Below are 26,532 nucleotides of genomic sequence, written 5' to 3'. Positions count from 1 at the left end.
TAAAGATGATGCAATAGATATATAAAGATGATGCAATAGATCTAAAAGATGATGCAACATATGTACTGAATTGACCCGGCTATCCTTAGAACCCCCTAATCTGCACTCCCTTGACCCGCCTATCCCCCCCCCAGGGGCTGCACTCTCTTGACCCACCTATCCCCCAGGGGCTGCACTCAGTTGAACCACCTATCCCCCTCCAAACCTGCACTCAGTTGACCACCCCATCCAGGCTCCTTATACTACTTCCATCCTATGCTACGTGGAGGCCTCCTCGTTAAGGGTCATAATTTTGAAAGAAAAATTTAACTCAAAACTTAGAAATTAAGTTGATTACATATTGTTTGGCGATACAAATACGTAGGAATAAAAAAATAAAACAGTTTTAATTTATTTTGCGTCACTTTAGAGCTTACGAGAAAAAAAGAAATAAATAGATATGGCATGAAATGTAATAGCTGGAGAACTGTAGCTCTGAAAAGAATTAAATATATTGACAGACCAGTCTGTCAGTACATTTTCTTTTTGGATAGCTGCAGTTCTCCAGCTAAAAATGTAAATATTTTTTTTAGAAAACAAAGGTTATTTAAAAATATGTATTATGAAACCAGATACACATGTGTAAGTATGTAAATATTTATTTGGAACAATTGTACGGTTATAAAACTAAAAACAATACGAACGCGAAGAAAACAATAATGTTTAAATGCTATGAATATGAAAAATCATAATATTAAAAAACACTTGACAAGCCAAAAAAAAAAAAGATCTGAGATCGTAAATTCTAAGTACAAACAAAAATATTCCAACTTTAACACAAACTTGAACTATAGCATTTTGAAAGAGCAAAGACATATGACTCTCGCGTTGGCTAGATTTTTAGACTGTTTAGAACTTCCGTTTTATTATCAAAGAGTCATTCATGAAAAGTTACATATATGCACATACATATAAAATACGCAAGAAAAATGTTTGGAACAATTGGGAAATTTTAGATAAAAAATACATGCATCGGTACATGTACATTGATTTTGTGCTCTAAGAATAAATGTGTTAAGGGGAGGGGGTTACACTGTTGCACAAAGAAAGCATGTGTAATTAAAATTCTAGTCTAAAAAGTAAATTAAAACTTACTTAACTGTGACAATGCGTACATTTACGATTATTCATTTTGCCTAAGAATTGTTATCGCTAGGGTGTATAACAGTACACGTATTTGAGATTTTTATTAAATGTAATAAAAAGTGGAAAAATTCTTATTTATGTAATAATCTGGCTGAACACATCTTTTACAAGTTGACATATTTTGTCTAAACACTAAAGGAGATATTGTGTTGTCAATCTGTGAAATCGACAATTTACGGATAAACATATGTATCCAGCACGATGCTAAAAAACACCGTGTATGGTACCATAAAACCACAAGACAGTAATTACGAATTCTAACAATTATATATTTATTCCTGATAAGGACCATAAACGAAAAATGACAGGACAATAAACAAATTTACTTGAAGTGTACTTGATAATGAATTTAATTGTTAAAGAAAGAAGACTAAAATAAAATATTTCTATTTTCGCATTTAAAGTTATTTCATATTCCATTAGGAAAAAAGAGAGCAAGTGTTAGAATGAAAGAATGAAAATAAATAAATACTAATAAATCATATGTCTATGCTCTATTGGAAAACTAGTTCAAGATTGTGTAAATTAATTAATCAATTTAAAAAGCTAACAAATCAAGGAATGAATAAAACTATTAAAAGAATTCTTTAAAAAAATACAAACAAAACAATAAATGTGTGAACTCATAAATAAATAAAAAATAAATAAATATGTGAATTAATGAATGAATAAATAGGATTAAATAAAATAAATGAAGGTAATATTAAATTCAATAATTATGGTAATTAATAAAACTTTAAAATTAAACCTATTATATTATAATTTTCGTGTTGGAGTGAAGTGACCTAGGTTGTGGAGAGAAATGACCTGGTTAATTGTGGGAAATGACCCATGGGAGAAATGACTTGGGCGGAAATGACTTAGGCGGAGCAGCTACTGGGGAGAAATGACCCGGATTCGAATTCTGTTCTGTTCTCTGTTACATTTCCGCTCGATTTATCGTACTTTTAATCTGCTTACTCTGCAAATCAGAAAAATATAACTATCCACTCCAATTTTTTCACCCTTCGCCTTAAAATTTTGCCTCTAAAAAGTAATAATATTTTTATTATTTCACCGCTAGCCCGCTCGTACCTTTCTCATCAAATGTCTGACGAACAAGAAATAAAATTGGCGTGGCCTTACTTCAAATCTGATGTTAAAATACACATGTTTATTACGTTCAAGACAACGTTATCTGGACTCACATCCTGAGTTTCAGGTTCCCCCACAGATCTTCAGACATGTCCTCCTAGAGTAATCCTCTGCCTCGTCCATTCGATCTTCAAGACTGGCAACCTTTTGTTCTAACTCAGCAATCTTGTTAAGCAGTCAGAAATCTGAGATTTCAATGGGTCATTGTTAGGAATGATGTTAACTGCATGTTTGACACCTTCTTCGTCTTGATATAACGTTTCAAATCTTAAGCTCTGTTTATAAAAATGAAAATTATATTATGCAACGTCTTAGAAAATGTCATTCTAAAGACGTATCTATGAGCTTTGTATTTGTTACGCATAGGAATAGGTTGAATTTCAAATATTCTGAATATGCGTGATATTGTATTCTACATGTATTTCAAGGTTACAAGATGTGACCTTCATTCTAGCAAAATGAGAAAAAAAAATAAGTTTGGATTCGTGTTTCTTTCGTTTATAGTTGATTTTTTTTTCATTTTAAATACGCAATTTCACTGTCTGTGAAGGTAGTACTATAAAAAAGTATCTTTTTAAAAAAGTGATCTCAAATACCTTGAATAAATGGAATTTTTCAACTAAAATAAGCTTGATATAATTTTATTCTACATTCATTGTAGAATGTGAGTTTGAGCAGAGAATAACAATCATTTTAAACATCTATAGCATTGTCTTAAGATACATGTATCTGTATAGCCTAATTACATCTTCTGCAGGAGTAAACATGCATACATGTATATTCAGTATTCGTCACTCCCATGCAGAAAACACGAATTCTTTACAAAATAGTAATTTCAATTAATCATCATGTATCAAATTCTGATACAAATCAATTAGTTCATAATTGACATGTGAAAAAGGTGATGAACTACCCAACATGCGGTGATTAATTATCCGAGTAAAATGAGGGAGGGACTAATCAAATTTACACATCTCTCCCATTTCGTTGAAAATCATTTCGATAAGCACACAGGGCAAATTTTATACCATCAGAACTAGGAACTAAAAAAATAAACTTCGACAACATGATCCGAAGCTACATTTATTTGGCCATACTTGGTGCATTATTCTGTAAATATTCCGTTTTCTGCTACCCACAGGGCGCTCCTATCCGGACCGAGTCCTGCATTAATCTACAGCCGATACACGTGGACCCGCTCACCAAACAACAGGTTCAGAACCAACAGGGGAACACCAAACCTTACAGGATCCTGGTCAGTCAGCAACAGTACCAGTCCTGTACAACGGTACAACAATGCGGCCTCCAACCACTGCAAGGTAATTCTCTCTCTCTCTCTCTCTCTCTCTCTCTCTCTCTCTCTCTCTCTCTCATTGAAGAACTACTACATTGGACAAAGACGCTGCGTTTTATTTCAGGAATTTTGCACAATATTCCCATCGATTTTTTTCATGTCCAACATGCCTTTTTTAATTTCTGGAATTTTTGCAGGTTGCTATTTTGAAATTTAATGTTAATCAAAAAAAAAAAAAGAATTCATTCAATTACTTTTCAAACTTTGAATAAATAAAAAAAAATGTATTATAATACAATTTCATATAATATACAAACTTGAGCGAAAGTTTGCAACACTTATATGTGCCTCATGTAAACAAAACTGTATTATTTTAGCCGACAAAGAATGCGAGCGATATCTTACAGAAATTACCTACCAAATGCGTGATAAGCACAGAATGAAAAAAAAAGTTATTGCATTTTTCAATTAAAGGAGAATCATTTTTAGTATTGAAAAGCACTAATCTTGAAATCAGTGTGTAGATGACTAAAACTTTGAAATTACCACATCATTTTTTGAACGCTAAACTCCCATTTACTGATTTTGATTTATATACCAGTAACAATTTACTGTTCTTTAAAAATTATTTATTTAAGAATTAAATATTAAGAACATACGTACGTATATATGTTTTTTCACTGCTAAACTGGATGTGCTGTTAAAAAGGTTAATGATATAACTAACGGTAATTGTTTTTTTTATAAAAGATCAACAATGAAAACAAAAGCGAATCCTGTTCTGATATTATTTCTCGTCTTTTCCGCTAATTAAAATAAATTTAAATAGATTTTTTTTAGTAAACAAATGATTAGAAATGTAACAAGTAATTAATAAGTTGTAAGAAGGCTCTTTATTGTGTTTGGTAACATAGAATTAATGTCAATACAAATCTCGGAATACACTAATCGTCCTCGGGGCAGTCTTTGAGCAACAAAGTGGTTGTATTTTGTCATGTTTTATAAAGTTACATCACGATACTTCTGTCCTACCAGTTTCGGTCGTTCTTCCGGGTCAAGTTTGGGTGTTTGTGTCACAGAGGAAATTCTCTTTATCGCCAGTAAACAAGGGTTCTCTGGATTTATACGTGCGTTAAAAAAAGAGATTCATTTTATGATTGAAAAACTCCTGTTGTTTTTGGATGTTGTTGTTATTGTTGACATTTTGTGGAAAATATGTGATTGTTTATTCTTTTGAAAAATACATTATTATCAGTGATAACTAATCTCTTACCTGAATGGATATTTATATTACAAAATCATTGAATGTGATTTACTTTTTCTTTTTTTTTTTAAATTTGAAGACTGAATTAGAATTTTGAAATCAAAGACTTTCAGTATATACATTTTTTCGAAATGGATAGAATACATTTTATGAAGTGTTTGTTAAAGACAACTTTCCTGCTGCTGTCATTTTCCATTTCTGGACTTTCTTTCCCACAAGGATCTCCGAATACACCCGACTCGTGCGTGCAATTAATTCCTCGACACCCAAACCCTATTTTCATTAATAATCCGTCAGCATACACAATTTCTTTATCCACCCCATATTACAGAGTTTGTGATTCACCCGAAAAATGTAGCAGAAGCTACATCGGCGGTAAGTTGATTTAAAATGAAGGACCTAAAACATATGCATTTAAAATCAATAAAATCAAATAATATGCAAACAGGAAAAAAGGTTTGAAAAAAATATTCGTATAATATTATATTAATTTATTCCTGTTTCAATAAATTTATTGAGACGATTGAAAAGTTTTAAACAAATGTGGAATATTTAATCAAGATTTTTTTTATCATAGGTCAAAACATGTTTATTTATGTATCATATTAAAAAGTAAATTCTTATTCAATCCCTTCACTTACAAATAATTTTGATTTGATATCACGTGTTTTTCACCAGTAACTGAATAATCAGACATTTTTGATTGATTTTGTCCTTGTGCGACATCATACACATGTAATATCGCCCTCGAGCTTTTGCCTCGGGTGGATGATGCATAGAAATGTAACATGGATATATGTACTATTTTGACCTACTTTCACTTACTCGTATTAAAGAAAAGAACTTAATTTTTCATTGATGATTTCCGAATCTGAATATGGTTTTGATTACTGACATTTTTTTTTCTTTCTTACATGCCTAGACATTTAATGATATACGAGAATTTTATATCATAAGTGCGAAATGGCACGCCATCCTCTTTTACCAACATATAGTTTAAAAATATGCTTGATTTTCGATGGAGGTTTTAAAACTTTTTCCGAGTATCTTCATTGCTCTAAACCACACACATTTTTATACTAATAACCCCATTTTTATCCCTCGGCATCACAGTTCTAATACAGAATGTATATTCTCTCCTCTAACTTTTAACCTTTTAACCTTTTAGTATCGATAAATGGACAAGGAGGTTTGTTTCGTGGATTTATCATCCAAGCTCGCACAGTAAGTGGAGGAAAAAGGTCATGGGGTCAATTCATTCCGCTACAAACTGGAGATTCCAAGGTCATTCAATGTCAGAATGGTTTGACCTTGACTCACACAGCTAACAATGATAAAAACATCGTGCGATTCGCCTGGATACCGGAGCCGGGAATGCGCGAGCAGGTTCAGTTTGTGTAAGTATAAAACAAAGAACAAGATACAATAAGAACACCTTTTAGCCCTTCTTTAGGGAATGGCGTAGCGAACAATGATATAAATAGAAATAACACACGTGAGTTTGAGGTTTGTTTTTTTTTAATTGTTTTTAATTAGCATATATAATTGTGGCAGCGTTTTTCGATCTTCAAATTTCATCAGTGATTATATATATTTAAATTTTAACTGCACAGCTTACTTGGTACTGTCAGTAAAAGGGATTTGATTTAAGCTATCCTTATTTTCATATTTTATGAGTCATAATTACAAAATTCGTAGATTGAAGGCATACGTGTTAAGTATATTTATTGTAAGTGAGTAAAAAAAAAATTTGATAAAATGGTCTTATTGTTGTACGAGTATACGCGAGTATATAGCAAAGCAAGTAGTAACAGATTCATCCATGATTTATTTAATTTAACTTGCTACTTACATCGCTAAAACATGTACTATTTATGTCTAATTTTGTTTTTCCTTTTCTGTACAAGGCAGCAAAAACAACCGTTCTTCTTTTTTTCATTATTAATTTCTATAATAAGTAAACTCAAATTCTGAGACTTTATTAAAAGAAATGTTTGGCAGTAATAGTATGAGAAAACATTAAAGTAACCATTAAATGATTTTTTTTAATTCAATGATGAATCTTATAAAACATCACTCTTTTTATTTTAACAGAGCTACGATTGTTCAGAACCTTCGTACTATATACCCCGGTGTCTACTCTGCTCAACTTCGTCCTATTGGTGGTGAGTTTCTTTTCAGATTTATTTATATAACTTTATGTCTTCAGCTTTTTATTTATAATAAAAATGATAATTTGCTATTTTTTAAAACAATTGCTGCTATAATTCTTTAATTAGCCATAAGCTTACCAATTCTAAAGCCTTTTGCATTTTTTCTTGCCATTATTAATTTCGTTCAATTTTATCACTGAATGATTTTACTTTAGCTTAAGCTTTGTTTTCAATTCTAAATTTTCGCTTCATTGCTTTGTCTTCAGTGGCTGCGATTCAAGGTGTGTATTTTGAAACTTTAAAAAAAGGTATTTGGCGTTTACACCTGCGAGATCTTAACTGTTCCCCCGAAAACAACCTGTTACAGTTAACATATTGTGTCCAATACTCACCGCATTTTATTTACTTCCATAGCCGAATATTCACAAATTGGCCCTTAATATATAGTATTACTAATTATTAAACAATTAAAGCATATGTTACATGTCTGTAACTAATAGGTCACAGTGACCTAGTTGTAGGGCATTTGCTGCGTGTTCGAATTAAAGGCCCCGGTTTGATTTTCTTTCATCATGTATCCACTTACTTTTCAATCGCTAAGTGCTAGATACTTTGGACCAAAGACCGATGCTATGTGTCTTGTTAGACGTTGACACGATAAAAATACTCAATATATACTTGATGGCCCTGTGTGCCAAATTAAGGTCTAAATTTGAAGATCAACGCTGTTATGAGGGTGATGTCTATATTATTAAAAAAATTCTCTAATCAAATATAAAAATCGATAAATCAACGTAATACAACGTACATAACACCATACACAAAAGTTTGTCTTCCTTCGTAATAAAAACCATGATATTAAAAGCTGTAAATATTTTTTTATAACTTGTCAGGTTTATTTTTACGAGTTCTTATTGATTAATTCATACAAACAGATACGACTTCCAATAGGAATTTCACTTATTCGATTTCTTTCTGTATATAAAACACCTTATCCAGTGAGTGACTAATTGATATGCCTCATGTCTAAGTAAACATGCATAATCAGACTAAAGGCAGACTGGTGATCTTATACTATGACGTCACTAAAACCGATAAAAAGTGATAGTACATTCAAACTCTTGAGGTTATAGTCCAATCCTGTTTTACCGCAAAAACCCAACATTGATGTACACTTACAGTGTATGATGACTAGACGACGCGGCTCACCACTGTTATCCAATGCGCCTGGTTAATATATAGTTTCTTTTCTGTTAAAAGACTTTAAAGAGCCAATATTGAAACTTAATCATGCAAAAGAATATTGAAAAAAATGTCGCTTATCGTTCAGACATGTATACTAAAGTCCTTCAGATGGTTATAAGACCAATAAAAAGAACTTCTAAGATACATGTAGGCTTGAATATAAAATATTAGTAAAACATTTTATATTTCTAACATATCCTTTTCTTCTTTTCCTAAAATTCTCCCTCTCTTAACCTAGATTTCAATATCTTCCCATTATTTTTTATTATCAACATATATTTTCGATTTCATATCATCTGACTAATTATCAAAATTAGATGTAACTTTACAACACGCCTTGCGTCACAGCCCGGAGAAAACGCGCCTATTCCCAGATTAAACATGAAATAAAAAGCTAAATCACTTTTCAGTACCCACCACTACCACCAATCTGCCGCCGTCGACATTCTCTCTCAGCTCCACTTCCGCCGGACTGCCAACCACATCAGGTTGTAGCCTATAGATCTATAGGAACGGGTTGTGTTTTATCCACCATCTAACTAATAACCCCATACAATGTTTTTATACGAACCTAATAATCGAAATTTCAATAACATTTTTCTACTAAACATTTTATTACAACTTTTTTGTTAGGCGTATTGAGGTCTGAACAATCCACGGCGTTAAAAAAGCCTTTTTTCTTTCGCGTCAGAAATTAAAAAAAGATACGTTAAAAAGCTACTGACTGTTCCTTTGCTAGACAACCGGCACTATAGATACCGGTGTAAAAGACACGTGTCTTTTGGAATGTGACCTTAAAACCGAGGTCTCGAGTCAGGGTTGGTATTGTCTCGATAAAGAACCTCCCTTCCCAGTACTGTTTAGTGGCCATATGTATAAGATCTAATTCAAAAGCCCATCGCCTGAAAAAGTTACGTCTTGACATGAATGTAAAATTCTCGAAAAAAAAACATACAATCAATCTAGTCTTTGCTGGTGTCTTTGTTGATGATCTACAAAACTTACTTTATAAGCATATGTGTACTGTCTTGTAAATCAGTATTGAATAAAAAGGTACTTCCCAAAAATGTAAGAAGACTAACGGATAATAACATCGGGGTCAATAAACAGTTCATCAAGGTCGTCAACCACAACAATAAGACACAAATGTATCATTTCAGTACCTCGCCCAACAACACCCAAACCGCTACTGACTACTAACACGCAGGCGCAAACTACCAGCATTGTTATCACTACTAGCACCACCACTACTAAATTTACTACCAAAACTACTACAATGCCTACTACAACCTACTCAGCTGTGACGTCAACAGCAAAACCAGTTACGTCATCTCCTAAATTAACCACTACTAGTTCCCAACCTTCACAAACAGAAAGGACAGACGGTTTGTATTGTACATAACATCCTCTTTTATAACATAATTCCTGTTATCTTTGTTACTGGATAACCTCTGATAAAATGATCCTCAGCTGAGTGAAATACTATATGCATTATAAAATTAAAGTTATTGTAATAAAAGCTTTTCTGGAAACCATAAAAAAACATTAGAATTTCCTTAAACAATAAAGGAACAATCCAAAGCACATTAGTGATGGCAATTTTAATGAAATGAAATCTTTTAAATAGATATTCAGAGTCAATAGATAAGTGCAAATTTTCAAAAAAAAGTTTGATCGAATTTAGAATTCCCAAATCTTTATCGAAAAATGACAAAAAAACTATTCTCACCTTTAAAAAGAAATTATCAGAAACTTACATGATTTTTGGTCTTCTATTCTTCTTTAAAACCGACGTTTCATTAAAAAAAATTGAAATGCATATTAATCTTTAAATTTCTTTTTTTTAGTACCTGGAAGTGCCTCATATAAAACAGCTGGAATTATCTCTCTTGTGACATCCGTCATCGCCATACTTCTGTAGATGAATGAAAACACACAGCTACAACACGAAATCCAATGAAAAATGCATTTCATATTCTCTTTTGATGTGTTAAAATTTAAAATTAAAGCTAACATTAATCATTGAGAGACTATTTTATAGTTTATTGAAAGATGACAACTGAATAAACATGTTTTATTTGAAAGGTGTGCTTGTAAATACTCAATTTTCTGCTTTCTAGTGCTTAGGAATGCTTAATACTTGTATCAGAAAAAAAGATTTTTAATGATGTTTTATATTACCTTAGTTTATATACATGTACAAGCTCAAAAGACTAGTTTCATTTGGATATACATGTATTCTCATGATGTATGCATCTGAACATTAAAAGTGCACATTGTCATGTTCATCAAATTTATGCAAGATTTCATAACTAATAAATAAACATAAAGGAATGAGTCATGCCTCTCTTGAATTCATTTCTTATATTTACTTTATTTGTCTGATGAGTTGCAACTATAAATGTGTGCCATTCAACTGTCATTTTTAATAAATTCATGCCATTCAACTGTCATTTTTAATTAAATTTTTGATTAAAACAAAACAGTTTGCACTGTAGTTTTGACGTCAAATGCGGTATTTATGATGTTACAATGGAGATCTTCATGCTCACCCATGGTAGTTGAACAGAAATGAACAGTCTTCCTATTTGCAAAGAATCTTAAAGAAAGGTATTTGGAAATGTAAATATATGAATATGAACTTTAGCATATTTTGATTCCAGGACGAATTTTGGGAAGTGTTTGATTGATACATCCTTAAAAAAAGAAACATGAAGTAAGCTACTGTTAGGGTTTTACAAGAAGCACTGACTTCTACAGTTGACTTTTTAACCTGTATCATCTACGCAGGTACAGAATTGATAATGGATAAAAATCTCTCTAGTGGTCATGGTAATGGTGTTAGGGACTTGGAAGGTCATTTGAACCTTATCCGTATCAATTAAATGTTGAGCTACCTGACATCACGGAGGTACAGAGCTATTTTGTGCATAATGGAATTCTTTACCTGCATTTTAAAAAAAAGTCTTTAGAAAAAAGAAATATATTACTGATGCGAAATACTGCAGTGTTTACTTCCTTTAATCTTTTTGTATGGAACAGATTATTCCATATGATTTGTCGTTTCAACATGTCCGTGTATCCTTTTTTCTGTGAAGGCCCATTTAATTTGTGTCACTAGGTAGCGCCTTTTCCTTGGATTGTTCTATTGTATGAATGGGTGTGCTAACTTCCAAAAACAACTTATCTACAAGATTTATACCATTTTTTAAAACAACATATCGTATACATCAGTAATGGTATATGGATGTTGAAGAAATGATGTTTCTAAATATTTATATAATGGACGTAAAAGAGCTTCTTCAGATACATGTCCTAGTGTGTTCAGAGTACACGATAAATAAAAAAGTAATGAATAATCTCGGATATTTCTTTCTACAAAGCCTAACTATTGAATTTACTTATTTCATTCTCAATATATCATGTATTGTATGATAGTTTCACATTTATATTCCACACACACCTTCAAAAAGAGTGTTTTTTGTATCTCTTTTAAAATGTTCACAAAAAACAGATTTTATTAGGTGTTACAATGTAGCTTGAAATCAATTTAATCCAAGGGCAAATCACATCAACACAATTTTCAGTGTAGAAATTCTTTCAGTAAAATCAAAAAAAAAGGTTCTCATATAAAATATATATATGAAAATAAATAGAAAATTTTTAAAAAGCTGTTAATAAAAAAGAGCACACTGTCCTAGTGTAAGATAATTTGTCAAGAAAAGTCAGCGCTTTTCGATCATGATAAAAATTAACAATTTAAAAAAAGCGAGAGAAAAGTACATCAACACAATTTCCATAGAAATTTTTTTGAAAAAAAATATAAAAACATGAAAATAAAGAAAATGAAAAAAAAAAACCTTCGTAAGATATAAGAAAACTGATCATGATAAACATTAACACGAATAAAAGTAAAAATAAGTAAGAGCCTATATACCAAGGTACTGTAGTCAAAGTTAAGAAAAAAATGTCTTATTTTCGTAACTTTGTTTGCAGACAAAACAAAACCCATTAAAAATTACAACAGCTGGGGAAAATGTTTCATATCCAATACAATTTAAATTGGTTCAGTAGAATTGAAATGTCACTAATAACAATGCATAAAATAAATGTAACAATGAGTCCTAAGCCGAGTGTACTGCCGATGGCGGTGGCCGTGGTCCGAGTGTCGGAGGCGGAAGTTCTTCTTCGTATCGAACTCGACAACTCGGCTTTATTTATCTTTAGCTTGGCTTTAAGGAAAGCCAGCTTTCGTTTGAATTCCTCTGTATTCTCCTGAAGGTATGTTCTGCAAGGACACTCACAATCTATTAAAATCAGAAAAGAATGTACAATGTACATACAATGTGTCATGTTCAGCCGTGGTTTTACATTCATGGGTTTACATAATCATAATGTATGTAGCCAATCATACATTTTCAAGATTTTCTTCATTAAAAAGCTGTTTGATCTTACTTTTAAATTGACTTGTTGTTGTGGTCTGAGATTGGATAACCTCACTTGTTGGTGCCTCACTGGTTGGGGTGTTTGTACTGTGTGCTAAAAATAAAATTCAACAATCTCCTTAAACATTTTCAAAAGTAGTTTAAGGAGATATGGTTATTCTTTGTTAAATCATGAAAATAACAACTATCAACATACTGTTATATGTACACGTGTTTATAAATGAATGCTCATCCGCAAAACTTAAGATTTTCATTCCAAGTTTAACAATATAAATTGATGATAAAATATTTCTTAACAACTAAATGTTTTACAACGAAGTTCATTTTAAATACTTAATATATGAGCCTATTTTTTTTATTTATCTTTTTATGAAATTCAGTCTTTGAATTCAGAATAAATCCTTTTCTGAATTTCATGTACTAAGATAATACAATCCTTTTTTTCTCATTTTCTAAATGCCGATTGTGACATCATAATTTGTGCATTTTACTATAATTTCTTTAAGAATTATAAGTTTGCAAAAAAATTACAAAATTTGAAGCAGGTGAAAACAGTTTCCTTTGGAAAAAACACATTTTTGAGTTAGTTTGAGGATTCTGCATGGTTATTGAAACAAAGATAAGTACTGCATCTGAAGGTATGGATATTTTACTAGAAATCTAATATAACAAATCTTTATGATAAATATGATTTCAATTTTGATATCGTCAATTCCTTTCCCATTACTTGTGAAGTAACATGCCCTCATCACTGGCACATGTATAAGGGGTTTATGTCTCTCAAATGATTTGATACGCAACAAGATCCACTACGAACAATTTATGCATCGAGGCAAGCTCCTGACAAAAACTCTGATGAAACAAGGCTATCTTCGGCCTTGTTAAAAGTCATTTAATTTTGCATATTCTATGGTCGATTACGATACAATAATTTCTGTCAGCAATGAAATCTATCATTCTGTTAATGCTCACGTTTTGTTTTTCATGCCCATTGTAAGACATTTTTACACCTTGAATAGCCTTCGAAATGTTCTGCTTGTCCGATCACGACAAAGAGCACACACAGTGGGGGTAACAGGTCGACAGCGGACACGCAAAGGCACCTGATGTACTGGGCGCCTGTTGAATGGGTTTTAAAGCTCGGGTGCTTTGTCTGTTTTGATAGCAATCTAAAGACATGCACATTATATTTGGTTTTAAGTTACGTTTGATCTTACTTTGATCTGCGCTCGTTGCAATGGTTGTGGTCTGTGAGTAGAAGACAGAGCTGGTCTGAGCTGAGGCATTTCCTGCAATAAAGTTTAGCATCTATACATTACTAAACAAATATCACATAAGCATTAGAAAGTTATTGCCTGTGGTGATTAATCCGTCATTTGGATTTATCGATGATGTTTTGTCTAAACATTTCATTTTATTCCTATGTTGATTCGAGATTTCACTGAACAAAAAATAAAAGAGACCAATAAGTCTTAAGACTTCTCTTTGATATTTTAATAGAAAAAGAAGTTAAACAACACAAATTTTTAAAAATACGTCGTGATTCGTCTATCTTCATCACTTTTCTAATTTATGTGGAATGTAATATTATCTAACTTATATGGAGTCCTCTCTAACGTTTTTCATTCTAGTTTTAGATTATCATTTACACAATGAAACGTAGGCGGATTTTCGCAATTGGTCGATCACACATGACTAGAAAAACACTGCGGATGTGACTGGTCGACAGGAAATATTTCTCCTCCATGGCACCTGATCACATACCTGGTGTATTTTGAGGATCTAGTTTGTTTAACTTTGAATTTAAGACTTTTGAGCTTGTTTACTGTTTGTCAACGTTATATTTCACTTGCGTGAATAAATCATTTTCAATATATATTTTATTTTTTTTTACAAATTTCATTGGGAAAAAAAAACAAGAAACAGTATTTCATCACCACCACGCGTCGCAATTTTTATGTCTTCATTGACTTAATCATGGATTGTGTCACTTGAAACCTTAAGCATTCGAAAAAAAAAACATGTACTGTGTAATGTCATGCAAAAGCAGATGTATAGAAACATTACGCATTATGTCACTCATCTAGTTGGTGGTTTTCCGCAAAATTTACCAAGCTTATATACGTTTACTTACCCTGCAAAGAGCAGATGGCCTGTCTTTTATCATGACAATGGTACGTTGCCCAGTAACTTGAGTCGTGTTCCATAACGACGCAGTGACGCCCTGGCTCTGTGTTCGGTTCTCCTGTCTTCCAGTGTAAATAAGTCTGTGTCTCATTCAGCATGTTAACGTATACTCTCTTCTGGTATTTGTCATGAACGCCGATCCATACACTTGAGTATAACATGCCCCTATAGTAATTAGCAACGTACAATAAATGTCACTTTCTTTTTTTTAATTTTTGCCGTTTATTGTTCGTTTATATATTTTTACGCTGCTTATTATGTTATGTAATCTTCTAACGTAGTATTAAGCTTAAAGTTTAACTACACTGCTTTTCAAATGAGGAACGAGGGGTGGAAAAAAGAACTATAATCTTGATTCGTCATTTACATGTAGAAGAATATTATGGGCAGCGGAAAGGGCAAAAATTACAATAATGAGAAAAACAATTATTTTATTTCAATGACCATAAAAACTTAACAAATGATATACAATGCATAATCAACAGACCTTTTCGCAGAACAAATATACATTAAAGCAAAACCAACGAACAAGTACGTAACAAACATACATGAATGCAAAACCAACGATCATCTTTGCAGTACAAACGTACATAAAAACACGACAAACGAAAAAAACTTAACCAACGTGCACGCGGTAAATCAGATGTTATTTCCCGACTCCCGGCTCCCGACGGTCCCGTTTTTTTTTTTTGTTTTTTTTTTCTTGCCGATTTCTTTTTTGTCGGCGCACAGAAAGTCTTCACACTTCTCAGGCAAATTTCTAGGTTTAAAAAAATTCATTTATATATAAAAACTTTAACAAATTTGCGTATTTATTACTGAATCAGCAGTATCATCTGCCAAAAGCGGTAAATCTAGTACTCAGCTATAAATGCGAAAACCACTGAAAAAGGGACACAAAAGTTTTCGTAAAAATCGCGATTAAAAACAACAAACTGAGGTACAGTTTATATTTTTGAATAAATGAAAACCCTCATTTACATGCCAGATAAGTTTTATGCATAGAAATTCCCCCACACATTTTTTTTGTATAGAACTCTTTGCCACATTATGTTTATGTTCCCAGGCTATACAACATGGACGTGGTTCTACCTCGGATCCCCCTTAAATTTTTTACTTTTTTTTTGGGGGGGGGTGTTAATTCGTCTTAAAAATTTAAAATGAAAGAAAAGAATTTACATAAAATGTAGAAAGATATCTCATTCTCCTGAAGGCCGTTTCGTCAATTTTTGTTGTTCTTGTTACATAAGTTGGTTTTCCCCAATTCTTTAAATATTACAAGAATCTATTATGATAACTTTACATTACAGTGGCATATCATATAACAGGTACGTAGCAACAATTCCCAATTTTAAGAGTAAGGTCAAAAAAGGGTTATGTAGTACATGTATATTAGGAAAAAAATTGGCACTGAAAGAAGTTGAACCTACATACACCCCCCCCCCCCCCTCACACACACACGAGATTTTCGAGTTTGGGCTATATCATTTAAATTTCCTTTTTGTTATTGCTTGTTAAGTTTTAAAAATCTTTTTTTTCAGCTAGATTGAATTTTTTTCTTTGGTTACCCCCTCCTTTTAAAAACGATGCTACGTCAATGTATAATAATGCAGTACTTTCATTTTGCATTATTTTACCATAAGTACAATGTTAGATTTAGCTATTTTTATGAAGAATTTGATAAAAATCTTTTTTGAAATCAAATCATTTTGATGTTATGAATTTTTATAGAATTTAATTGTTCATTTTTTTATTAACACCACCAATTTTCACTGAAATACTAATTCAGTCTTTTTGATAAGAAATATCTTCTCAATATCAATACCTTAAATATTTTTAAAGATACATGGACACAGATTTGAAGTTAATTTATTTCGTCTTAAAGTTATTGAAACAAGATTGCCACTTTTCCTAAGTATTAAGAATAAAATTAAAATTTGTGAGAGTGCAAGGATGTGTCAATCAAACCCGTCTAAAAATTTGAAGTTTTAATAACTTTTAGATGAAATAAGATTTTTAATATATTTTTTGTGTGAAATGCTATTAAAATATACATGTCGTAATATTATACAGAAAATATTAACTTCAAATCTGTGCCCATGCACCTTTCCTATCTACGACACTTACGTCTCTCTGTATCGATGTCCGTTTTTGGTTTTCATAATTATAACGGAGTACTACGTTTACCGCTTTTTGAAGGTGATACTGCTGATTCAGTAATAAATACGCAAATTTGTTTAAGTTTTTACATATTATTGAATTCATTTAAAAAGAAAATGTGCCTGAGAAGTTTGAAGAGTTTCTGTGCACCGACAAAAACGAAATTAAAAAAAAAATCCGATACCGTCGGGAGCCGGGAGTCGGGAAATAGATTTACCGCGTGCACGTTGGTTAAGTTTTTTTCGTTTGTCGTGTTTTTATGTACGTTTGTACTGCAAAGATGATCGTTGGTTTTGCATTCATGTATGTTTGTTACGTACTTGTTCGTTTGTTATGCTTTAATGTATACTTGTTCTGCGAAAAGGTCTGTTGATTATGCATTGTATATCATTTGTTAAGTTTTTATGATCATTGAAATTAAAATAATTGTTTGTTTTCTCATTATGGTAATTTTTGCCCTTTCCGCTGCCCATAGAATATCAATTTTTGTAAATCAGTTGAATCAAAAATACCTTGCATTGAATTTAGAACATATTTGTAGAGTCACAAAATATAGTATAGATCAGGTTCTTGCATAGGGACTGGGGTAACTAGACTGTTCCAAGGAACGCATGAGTCGCCTGCTTTTACCTTCTTTAAAGATGTAACTTTACTGAAAAGGTAACATTTCTTACCATCTTTTTCGTTTTGATAATAGAAAATTGAAAATTTCTGCACTTGAAATCGCTACTAAGTGACCGCCATTCCTATTACAGATGTCATTTGAAACTTCAAAATCATGATTATCGTTGATGGACCAAAAGCAGATGTTATTAAACTCCTCACCATTACTTGGACATCCTCCTATAGCATAAAAACAGAATGATTTCATTAATATTGGAAATAATTTTTATTTTTATACCGTCATTTAATTGTAACCACTCACATACAGATACACTGTAAGACATTAAATAAAGACAGAATAAGTATAAATTTTTATTTTTATACCGTCATTTAATTGTAACCACTCACATACAGATACACTGTAAGACATTAAATAAAGACAGAATAAGTATAAATCTTCAATAGAGTGGACTATTGTCGGCCGAGAAATTGCTCAAATTTACGTCACACGGAAAAGTCAGAGATAGATTTACACCTTTGACATGCATTTCACGCAGAAATACGTGCTAACAGAAAACTAGTTCATGTCAAAAGCTGGTGCAGATGTCGTTGTACAGCAACACCTGACATCTAAAACTATCAGCCAAATTATTTTAACTTAACTGAATTATTTTGTACAATAATCACTGCAAAGTTTTCTCGTTACAGTATACAGGTAACAAACCTTGAATTCTGTACGTAAAAATCCCAAGAACCAGCTGTATTCTCCAAAACAGCATTTCAATTTCTGTCGTTTTACCGTATGTTGAAGATTCAAAGAAAGTCAAAACGCATAATCTTTTTTCGTCAATCAAATACAGAAATTGTTCCTTCGGTTTGGATCAATAACCTAAACGTTAGGTCTGTATTCGATTTTCAGCTAATTACTCTGTTTGCTCATGACTTATTTTTGTTTTTTATTTGTTTTTATTTTCAAGATACGTGTACTTTTAGGAGATATTTCTTAGAGAAATAATAATGAGGTGATGTTTATCATTGAATCAATCAATTACACTGCCCAGTAAAACATCCAATTAATATTACTAGTGCTTCTCTGTTATTGGTAACAAGAAACTCAATTTTTCTGAGATGAGAACAGAAGATTTAGCATATAGTTGATGTTTATCAAGCAAATATACAGAATATTCAATAAGGCGGCTATATACAAGCCAATTAATTTTAACGAGTTTGCTTTTATCATTACGTAAGAGTTGTAGGAAAAGTAAGAAAGAATGTGCATGGTAGGGAACTTTAGAATTCTTGCTAAATATTAAGTGATTATTTGAAATAATTGTCTGTCTGTGTTTCCGTAAATAAATGGATATGTTTACCAAATCAAGTGAAGCTTTACAACAGCCATTTCCGCTTTCCTGTTGAAGTATTTTTACTACTCACATTTACAATATAAGTTAATGATATCCGGAAGTTCTGAGGCTCATACTCAATATTTGAATTTCTCCATACCCTATATCTTTACATTTTAGTCCCCTACCTGTGAAATCAGAGGGGACTTTAGGCTTCCTTTGCGTCTGTCCGTCCGTCTAGCTGTCTTTCTGTCAGTTCGTCCGTCTGTCCCATTAGGTTTTTTGCACTTCTTTTCTAAACGCTTGCAGATATTGAGCTGTTTTGGGGTATGTGAGTGACAGGCCAAGTTTGCATGTCGTTCCGCGTCATTGATTTTGGACGAAATTATGTATTTTTTTAATTATTTTTTTTTGGGGGGGGGGCAATCGGGGTCCTGATCTGATGCAAGAAATTAATATTCCAAACGAGTTTGCATCCAAACGAAAGAAGGGGATCCCGGTAGGGGACCTGTATCGCTTATGCAATACTCTGATATGCTAGTTATTTATGTGTGTAACTGTACACAGCCTAAAAAGGAAACAAACGTAGTTTTCTTCAACACGAAAATTTTAATCAATTTCTGTTATTCGTTGAAGGGGATAGGTCTGAAAGCATTCAAGACCATATCGGTTATTATTGTCAGAGAATCTTCGTTGGTCTGCATATATTGACTCTATCGTAAACAAAAATATACTGGCTTTTGAAATAACTAATGTTTAAAGTGAGTAAAATTATCCTTTATACATTGTACACTTCATTTATTAGACCAATGCTTGATAAAATACCTGCAATAAAGAGAAGTTTGTTATTCCAAGATGTAGAATGCCGCTGTGAAATAGTCAATGTAGAACGCACTGAAATTAGAAAAAAGAGAAGCCATTTAAATAATTTATTCTGTAAAAACTTCAACTTGTACAAACAAACAAAAAAAACACCAATCCATATCAATGCATTTTCCTTTGGCAAACATTCACAAACACTAATATTCATACTAAACTCAGACAAAACGTACTGTTTTCTTGTTTATAATTTTTTAATCGCAGTATTATCATTAGTCCTATTTGTTCATGTGGAAAGTATGATGTTTATCAATACTTATTTTGCTTGTAGCAATCATTTAAATGCTATGAACAGTTAATTTACTTTTTTCAGCCAAATGTTTTTGCTTGAAGAATGAGTTTAATACCAATTTGCAATGATACAGTTAATACGGGATGATCAAGATTTGCCTGTACAAACTAATAATAATATTTTTACTGCTATTCACAAATTTATTGATGAAACATTTAGATTTTTAAATTGATGTGTTAATCAATCATATCACTTAAAAGAAATATTTGTATGTATGATTTGCAGGTCATATTGTTATATATATAAGGAGGTTAACAAGATTTTTTGTAAGAGCTTGTTTCTAAACCTGATGAGTCCTTCAATAAGATATGTTCAAAATAAAACAATGCATCTTTCCTCTGTCATTATTGCGCGAGTTTCTATGCTATTAAATTGGCTTTCAAATCAATATCACAGTTGGCTTAGTAGAAAAACCACAGGTGCTTGAGGACAGGAACCCCCCCCCCCTCCCCCCTTCAATACAGACCCCCGGGCCTGTTAGACTTTTTTCACATAAATTATATATGGATGACATATTTGTGATATAATCTATCCTATCAATTCAGAAAATTTGCTTAAACTTACATTTTATAAAAATATCTACCCTCTCTATATATAAATTAACAAGGTTGCCAACTTCTTCTGCAAACCGAGAGGCACTGCCGAGAATTTTGGTTGAATCGTCTTATAAATCTAAACAAAGCCCTAAAATCAAAAACTCATATTGTAGATTCAATATTCTTTTCATTAACCACAAACTCTCATAAAGGTTAAGGCACTTTAACAGTCGTTATGACCAAGTTTTCGAAAGGAGGTCAGGCAACAGTTAGCGTTTTTGCTTAGTGAACGGAAGTGACGAGGACACGACTTTTTACCAAAATACACAGTTCTGCAGAAAGTCTGAGACACTGTTTTGAAGTAAACATTTGAAGATATTTGGTTGATATACACTTTAAAAAATGTCTTTCAAATGTATTGGGAGAATAGAGTTCTAACCCGCTTTGCAAATGAAATGTCTCTAATTATTATTCAAATTCCTGATTTGCATGTGAGATTTATACCCTTTTAAAAATGCAATTTATCAAAATATCTTCTTTTCCTTAAATATTTGTGTAAATCTACAAAACGTTTGAAAATAAAATTATTATGAAGAATTCGTACAAAAACACAAGAATATATCCATTGTTGATATTTTACACGCATATTTGGGTATATGGGGAACATTTGATTTGACAACTGTCACAATTGTTACAATTTTTCTTTTAATCATTTTTAAAAAACATGCGTACACCTGGTGGCATAATAGTCAACAAATTGACGGAGGCCACTTACTGGTAGAAGTAGAAGTAGAAGTAGAACATCGGGAATTAGTCCTCTCCTCATTACTTCCGTTCATTAAGCTTTTTACGGAGTTGGCAACCTTGTTGATTTTTATATAGAGAATGTAGGTTAGATTTAATAGAACGTTTGTTTTAGGTAATTTTTCGATTTGTTGGTATAGATCTTATCACAAATATGGCAATGAAAGATTTTTTATAAGAAAAAAATCAAAAAGCCCAGGGGTCTATATCTCCTCAAGGACCTGTGAGAAAAACAAAGCAAATTTAAATATACCTATTTGAAATGCAAAAAAAGTTAGAATGATTTTTAAGTATCATTATAATAATAATAGTTTATTGTAGTAAATAAAAGTTTAATATAATAGACCAATCCACACTTTACAAAAGTTGGTTCCCTTTGCGGGGTCAACCAAAAAGTCAAAAGGGGAAGAAACAACATTTCTCCTCTTTATGCTACCAAACATTTGGGCGGGCTATGATGGATCCATTGTGTTTAAATTGTTTTCTTTGGATGTGTGGGTAGCCCCCACATGGGGCAATCGGTATACACTATGCAACAACTTTCCACATTCAAATGACAAAGTTACAAATCTGAAAAGTACAAAGGCTACTGTGAGGATTCTATGGGTTTATCCCCTAAGATGGCGGCCAAGGGACATAACTTTTGAAAAGTGTGGATTCAACCATCGTTGGAACCCACGGGTTTTCTCTCCATTACATTGCATTTAAATGCAGTGTAACGGAGAGAAAACCCGTGGGTTCCGACGATGGGATTCAACTAGTACTATGCTCTGATTTATCTAAATAAATAATTTTTTTTTTTAAGTCATAAATACATGAAATAATCGAAAGAGAAAATATTCTTTTGGTTTAGAATATCATTTAAGGTTCCATGTTTTTATGTCTAAAAATCATTTTTTATTTTCTCTCTCAAACTTCTCAGAAGATTTGTTTTAATTTGTCAATAAAATGTAGCTAACTGTAGAAACTCCTCACGGCCTCGTAGAGTTTATTTGACCCTTTATATAATTATTACAGTAATTAGGTCGATGACCTACAAGATTTCTTATCCATTATTTGGTAACAATATTTAGAGCGACACAGTTATATTAGGTGTAGAATATTTGTGTATTTTTCTCTCAAACTCTCAGAAGGACACAAGGCATTTTTTTTTCTTTAAAACTCAAAAGTAAAGGAAACAGTATTGACTATTTTTTTTAACATCTTTTACATTGTTTTACTTGAATATAAGTCCTCCATTGAATTTTCAACAGATGCAAATATTAAAGCATCTTGAATAAAATTTATACGGATTAAAGATGTCTATTCAACGCCAGACAAGCCATTAAAACACACGGATAAATTTTATTATATTAATATTTCCATAAATGTAATTAAGATAATGCTATACAAACACAATGAAAATTCGCTTTCTTATTTCAATTTTCTTAAATTTCTTCTGCTAAATCTTTGTTGCAACCTGAATCACATAGTGCAATCTAAGGGAATCATTTGCAGAAAAAAAAACATCACGAGTGAATTTTTCTACCGTATACTAATATAATGCTATTTTAACGGCTTGTATGCTAAATTTTGTAAAACTATAAAAAAAAAAAAGTACATATAATAGATAAAATATACAGTAACTATATATTGCTATTCTATCTGTTTTATGATTATAAAATGAAAGTCAAGGTTGGTGATTATACCAGCACTTTTACTCAATTTCTAGCTATGGAAAAGGAAGCCGTTTTCCTGTCGATTAATATTGAGATATTTTTTTAAAAAAAAAAAAGGTAATTGTCTTTTACATGTACGAAATTGCAATTTTAGCTTTAAATGGTCGTTGATTTTATTATTTTTAAGGGATGTCATTTTTACTATTACAGCATTGTCTATTAATCGGAGGCTAAAGCCGTTTTAATTTCTTTATTGCAAACTTTTACCTAATAATGAATATATGCATGAAACAAATGGAAATAATAAACAGTATTCAATATTAAAAGTCCATAAAACAATACAAAATAGGAGCAAAGCAAGCACGGAAATCCAAAACATCAGAGATGGGATCAGGTGCCATGGAGGAGTGAGCATCACCTTCCGACCGCGCCGTGTGCTCCTTGTCATGATCATGATATTAAATATTTGTTTTCAAATGTAGTATCCATGACACATTTATTCTAAATACAGGTTATCAGAGTTTCCAATCGCTTTGATAAATGTTTCTTCGACCTCTACAGGAATTTGGCCGCCTTATCTTCTCTACTGCACGTAGCGGTTAACACCAGTATATAAGACAACACACGTGTGCGGTAAGGCCTGTCCTCGCCTTATCCTTATCATCGGAACAGAGGTCAAAGGTAAATTTCTTATTTCATTTCTTTGCAAAATTACTTCGTAATTATATACTTCCTAGATTATCAATCGAAAAGGTTGGATTTCCATTATTCATTATTTAAAACGACAATCCCTTTAATTTTTTTTTTGGTTTTATAATTATTTCCTTTAAAACTTTTAATGGTTTGAAATGGTAGCCATCTAGGAAGTTTTTTTTTATTTTTAGAGCATGAATAATTCATTTAAATTTAACAAAGAAGGGGAATGTGTTATAAAAACATCAGTTATAATATTTTTGTTGAAAATAAAACATATATATGGCATTTAATTTTGAAATTCATTGAGCAGGAAGGGATCTTTTTCGTGCCAGCACCTACTGCAATACGGGACCTCGGTTTATACGCTCTCATCCGAAGGACCGGTCTCCACATCCCACAGTGGGATTCGAACCCGCGACGTAAGGATCAACTCCTTACTTCGCGACTCTAGAGCAAACGCTCTATAACCGCTGCGCCGCGCGGGCAACAATTTATCATTAGAAATGATAGACTAAATATCACTTTTTTAAAAATTTTATTTGTTTGGCACTAAAAACAGGAATTACTTTAAATTAAATTTCAAAACAGTTTCTGACTGCTGACCGGCCCCATCCGCCAGTCTTAAAATTGTTACCCATTCAGAACCATAAACAATTTACATGTAAAAAATAAAGTGTGTTTTTTAATGAAGTCGATGTTTTTCCTTAGATGGCGTTGAATCTCCACCTGATCGGATGTTTTGCCCTCTTCATCTGGACCGGGTCAAATGTTCTAGCCACCAACACCGCACAGGTCACGGACGGTCTAGGGCTTGCCAAGACTCTGTCAGATTACATAGAAATCCAGGACTTCACCAAAACTCTCACAAAAATAGCATCGTCAGCCTCTACCTATCTCGGCATCCTTGGGCCTGCTTTGGGGTTTATTTTGAGTTTTTTTAACAACGGTCCTTCAGCTGAACTTTTGGCGATACAGAAACTGGCCAAGGAAGTGACGCTTCGATTTGACCATGTCGACCACCAATTTGCTGATGTCAAGCGCCTGATCCATTGGTCAAGCGTGGAAGTACAATATGGACAGTATGAGAGCAAAATTCGCGCTGTTGGGGAAAAATACAAAGACCTTGTCTCATCGTCTTCTAAAGCCGATTTTGCAGCTAGAAAATCGCTTTTCATTGATAACTATCAACACGACTTTTCAAACTCCGCTGAAAAACTTTACAATGGAGTTGTAAACGAGCATCAAACATTTAGACAAGCATTATTTGAATCAGCAATAGAAAATTTTTCTTGGGACCGAAAGCAGACTCAAAACTTCATGCTGGGTGTGTCGAAATTACTTGTGTTCGGCGCAACGCTGGAAATGGCCTACTACCATCTTAAATATCCATCACAAGAAAGCTACTTTCGACAACAATGGCACGTTAAATTTGAAAATTTCAAAAACAAATTATCAGAAATCGACCACAAGCTACAAACACAGTTTGGAAGCCAGATGTCTACTGATGTCGACAAGTATGTTGTTAAGCACGCCCATTCAAGTAATAGTGATATCACAAACCATCTTTACGACGTACTCGCTCACAAGTACTATTGGCTGAATTGGATGGTGGGCGTGTCTGATCATTCTACTGACCCAGATAAGTATGCTGTTCACACGTGCGGTGGTACTCATGGACTTCAGAATAAAAATCATGGGAAAAACGTTATTGTTGCCAGCATACCAAAGAATAAGCATCATCTTACTTCGACACAACAGCACATCATTAATTTGAGTACATACCAAACACGGCATACCCACGGCGGTAGACGCGGAATTTATACTGTGCATATTCCAGCAAACGAGGCTTATAGCCATTTTCCAAGTATAGCACGCAGCGACTGTAACACCTATGGATCCGTGGGTATAATTTCCCGTAAATTGAATCCCACCTGGAGGTCTCCCACGAATCATTTATACGTCCGTGATGACGGCCATTACTTCAAGGTTTATGCTTTTGGATAAAATTAATGCATTAGCTTGAATCTGAAATGGCACATTATTTTTAAACAAAATTATAAATCTAATAAGTAAGCTTAGATTTCTGTTAAATACACATAGCAAATGGAATAAAATCTTTGTTTTGTCTTGAGTATTTTAACTTTTTATTCAAAATGTTTTGAATTTTGTAGAACACAAGAGGCCGACGGGCCTTATAAGTCATCTGAGTATCATACAACTTTCCAACAATTGAATTTGTTTCTTGTTTTAAACCAGAAGCAATGCATTTTTAAAGAGGCACCATTGCAAATCATAAACCTTGGTACTTTAATACGCAGATGAAGATCAAAGTGAGAAAGAAAAATACATTTCCACTATATAACCATTTGTGCACTCCACCACACAACCATTGACCCTTGGGCCACACATTTAAAATTTTTCGATAAGGCTCATCATAAATGATTGATAAATACAAAAGAGCAGATTTCCAAGCATTAATTCATTTTCAGAATATGACCCCCCTTCACACAGTAACCCTGACGCCATGAAATTAATCATTTTGGAAGAGGCGCCTTTCTTCATCATAAATATGTACTTAGATCATTGGCATAATACCCATAAGGCCTAAAATAAACAAGAAGTTTCTGAGCCAATGCTCACTTGAAATACCCCCGC

General features: G+C 32.5%; 3 protein-coding genes across 4 annotated transcripts; 2 read left to right on the top strand and 1 right to left on the bottom strand.

Annotated features, from left to right (window-relative positions):
- The first annotated feature begins 3,321 nt into the window (after nucleotides 1–3,321).
- LOC134241528 (ferric-chelate reductase 1-like) lies at nucleotides 3,322–10,598 on the top strand. Its single transcript, XM_062723567.1, has 5 exons — nucleotides 3,322–3,638; nucleotides 6,045–6,273; nucleotides 6,971–7,041; nucleotides 9,435–9,659; nucleotides 10,122–10,598. Exons 1-5 carry the CDS (start codon nucleotides 3,386–3,388, stop codon nucleotides 10,193–10,195), a joined length of 852 nt encoding a protein of 283 aa, XP_062579551.1. The 5' UTR covers nucleotides 3,322–3,385; the 3' UTR covers nucleotides 10,196–10,598.
- Nucleotides 10,599–12,233: 1,635 nt separating this feature from the next.
- On the bottom strand, nucleotides 12,234–17,901 carry LOC134241527 (uncharacterized). Its single transcript, XM_062723566.1, has 5 exons — nucleotides 17,741–17,901; nucleotides 14,854–15,071; nucleotides 13,937–14,008; nucleotides 12,730–12,813; nucleotides 12,234–12,581 (listed from the first exon to the last, which is right to left on the bottom strand). Exons 2-5 carry the CDS (start codon nucleotides 15,065–15,067, stop codon nucleotides 12,316–12,318), a joined length of 636 nt encoding a protein of 211 aa, XP_062579550.1. The 5' UTR covers nucleotides 15,068–15,071; nucleotides 17,741–17,901; the 3' UTR covers nucleotides 12,234–12,315.
- Nucleotides 17,902–23,761: 5,860 nt separating this feature from the next.
- On the top strand, nucleotides 23,762–26,009 carry LOC134241526 (uncharacterized). 2 transcript variants are annotated; one of them, XM_062723563.1, is made up of 2 exons: nucleotides 23,762–23,862; nucleotides 24,586–26,009. In XM_062723563.1, exon 2 carries the CDS (start codon nucleotides 24,586–24,588, stop codon nucleotides 25,879–25,881), a length of 1,296 nt encoding a protein of 431 aa, XP_062579547.1. In that variant the 5' UTR covers nucleotides 23,762–23,862; the 3' UTR covers nucleotides 25,882–26,009. The 2 variants fall into 2 exon arrangements, with proteins under 2 accessions (XP_062579547.1, XP_062579549.1); XM_062723565.1 differs by having other exon boundaries at nucleotides 23,782–23,855.
- The last annotated feature ends 523 nt before the right edge of the window (nucleotides 26,010–26,532 follow it).

The sequence above is a fragment of the Saccostrea cucullata genome, unplaced genomic scaffold (genome assembly GCF_032062105.1).
Source record: "Saccostrea cucullata isolate Sc308-1 unplaced genomic scaffold, CSIRO_AGI_Scuc_v1 ctg2823, whole genome shotgun sequence".
Classification (NCBI taxonomy): Eukaryota; Metazoa; Mollusca; class Bivalvia; order Ostreida; family Ostreidae; genus Saccostrea; species Saccostrea cuccullata.
The sequence above is the reverse complement of the archived record's forward strand: the minus strand, read 5'-3'. Positions and strand labels throughout refer to the sequence as shown.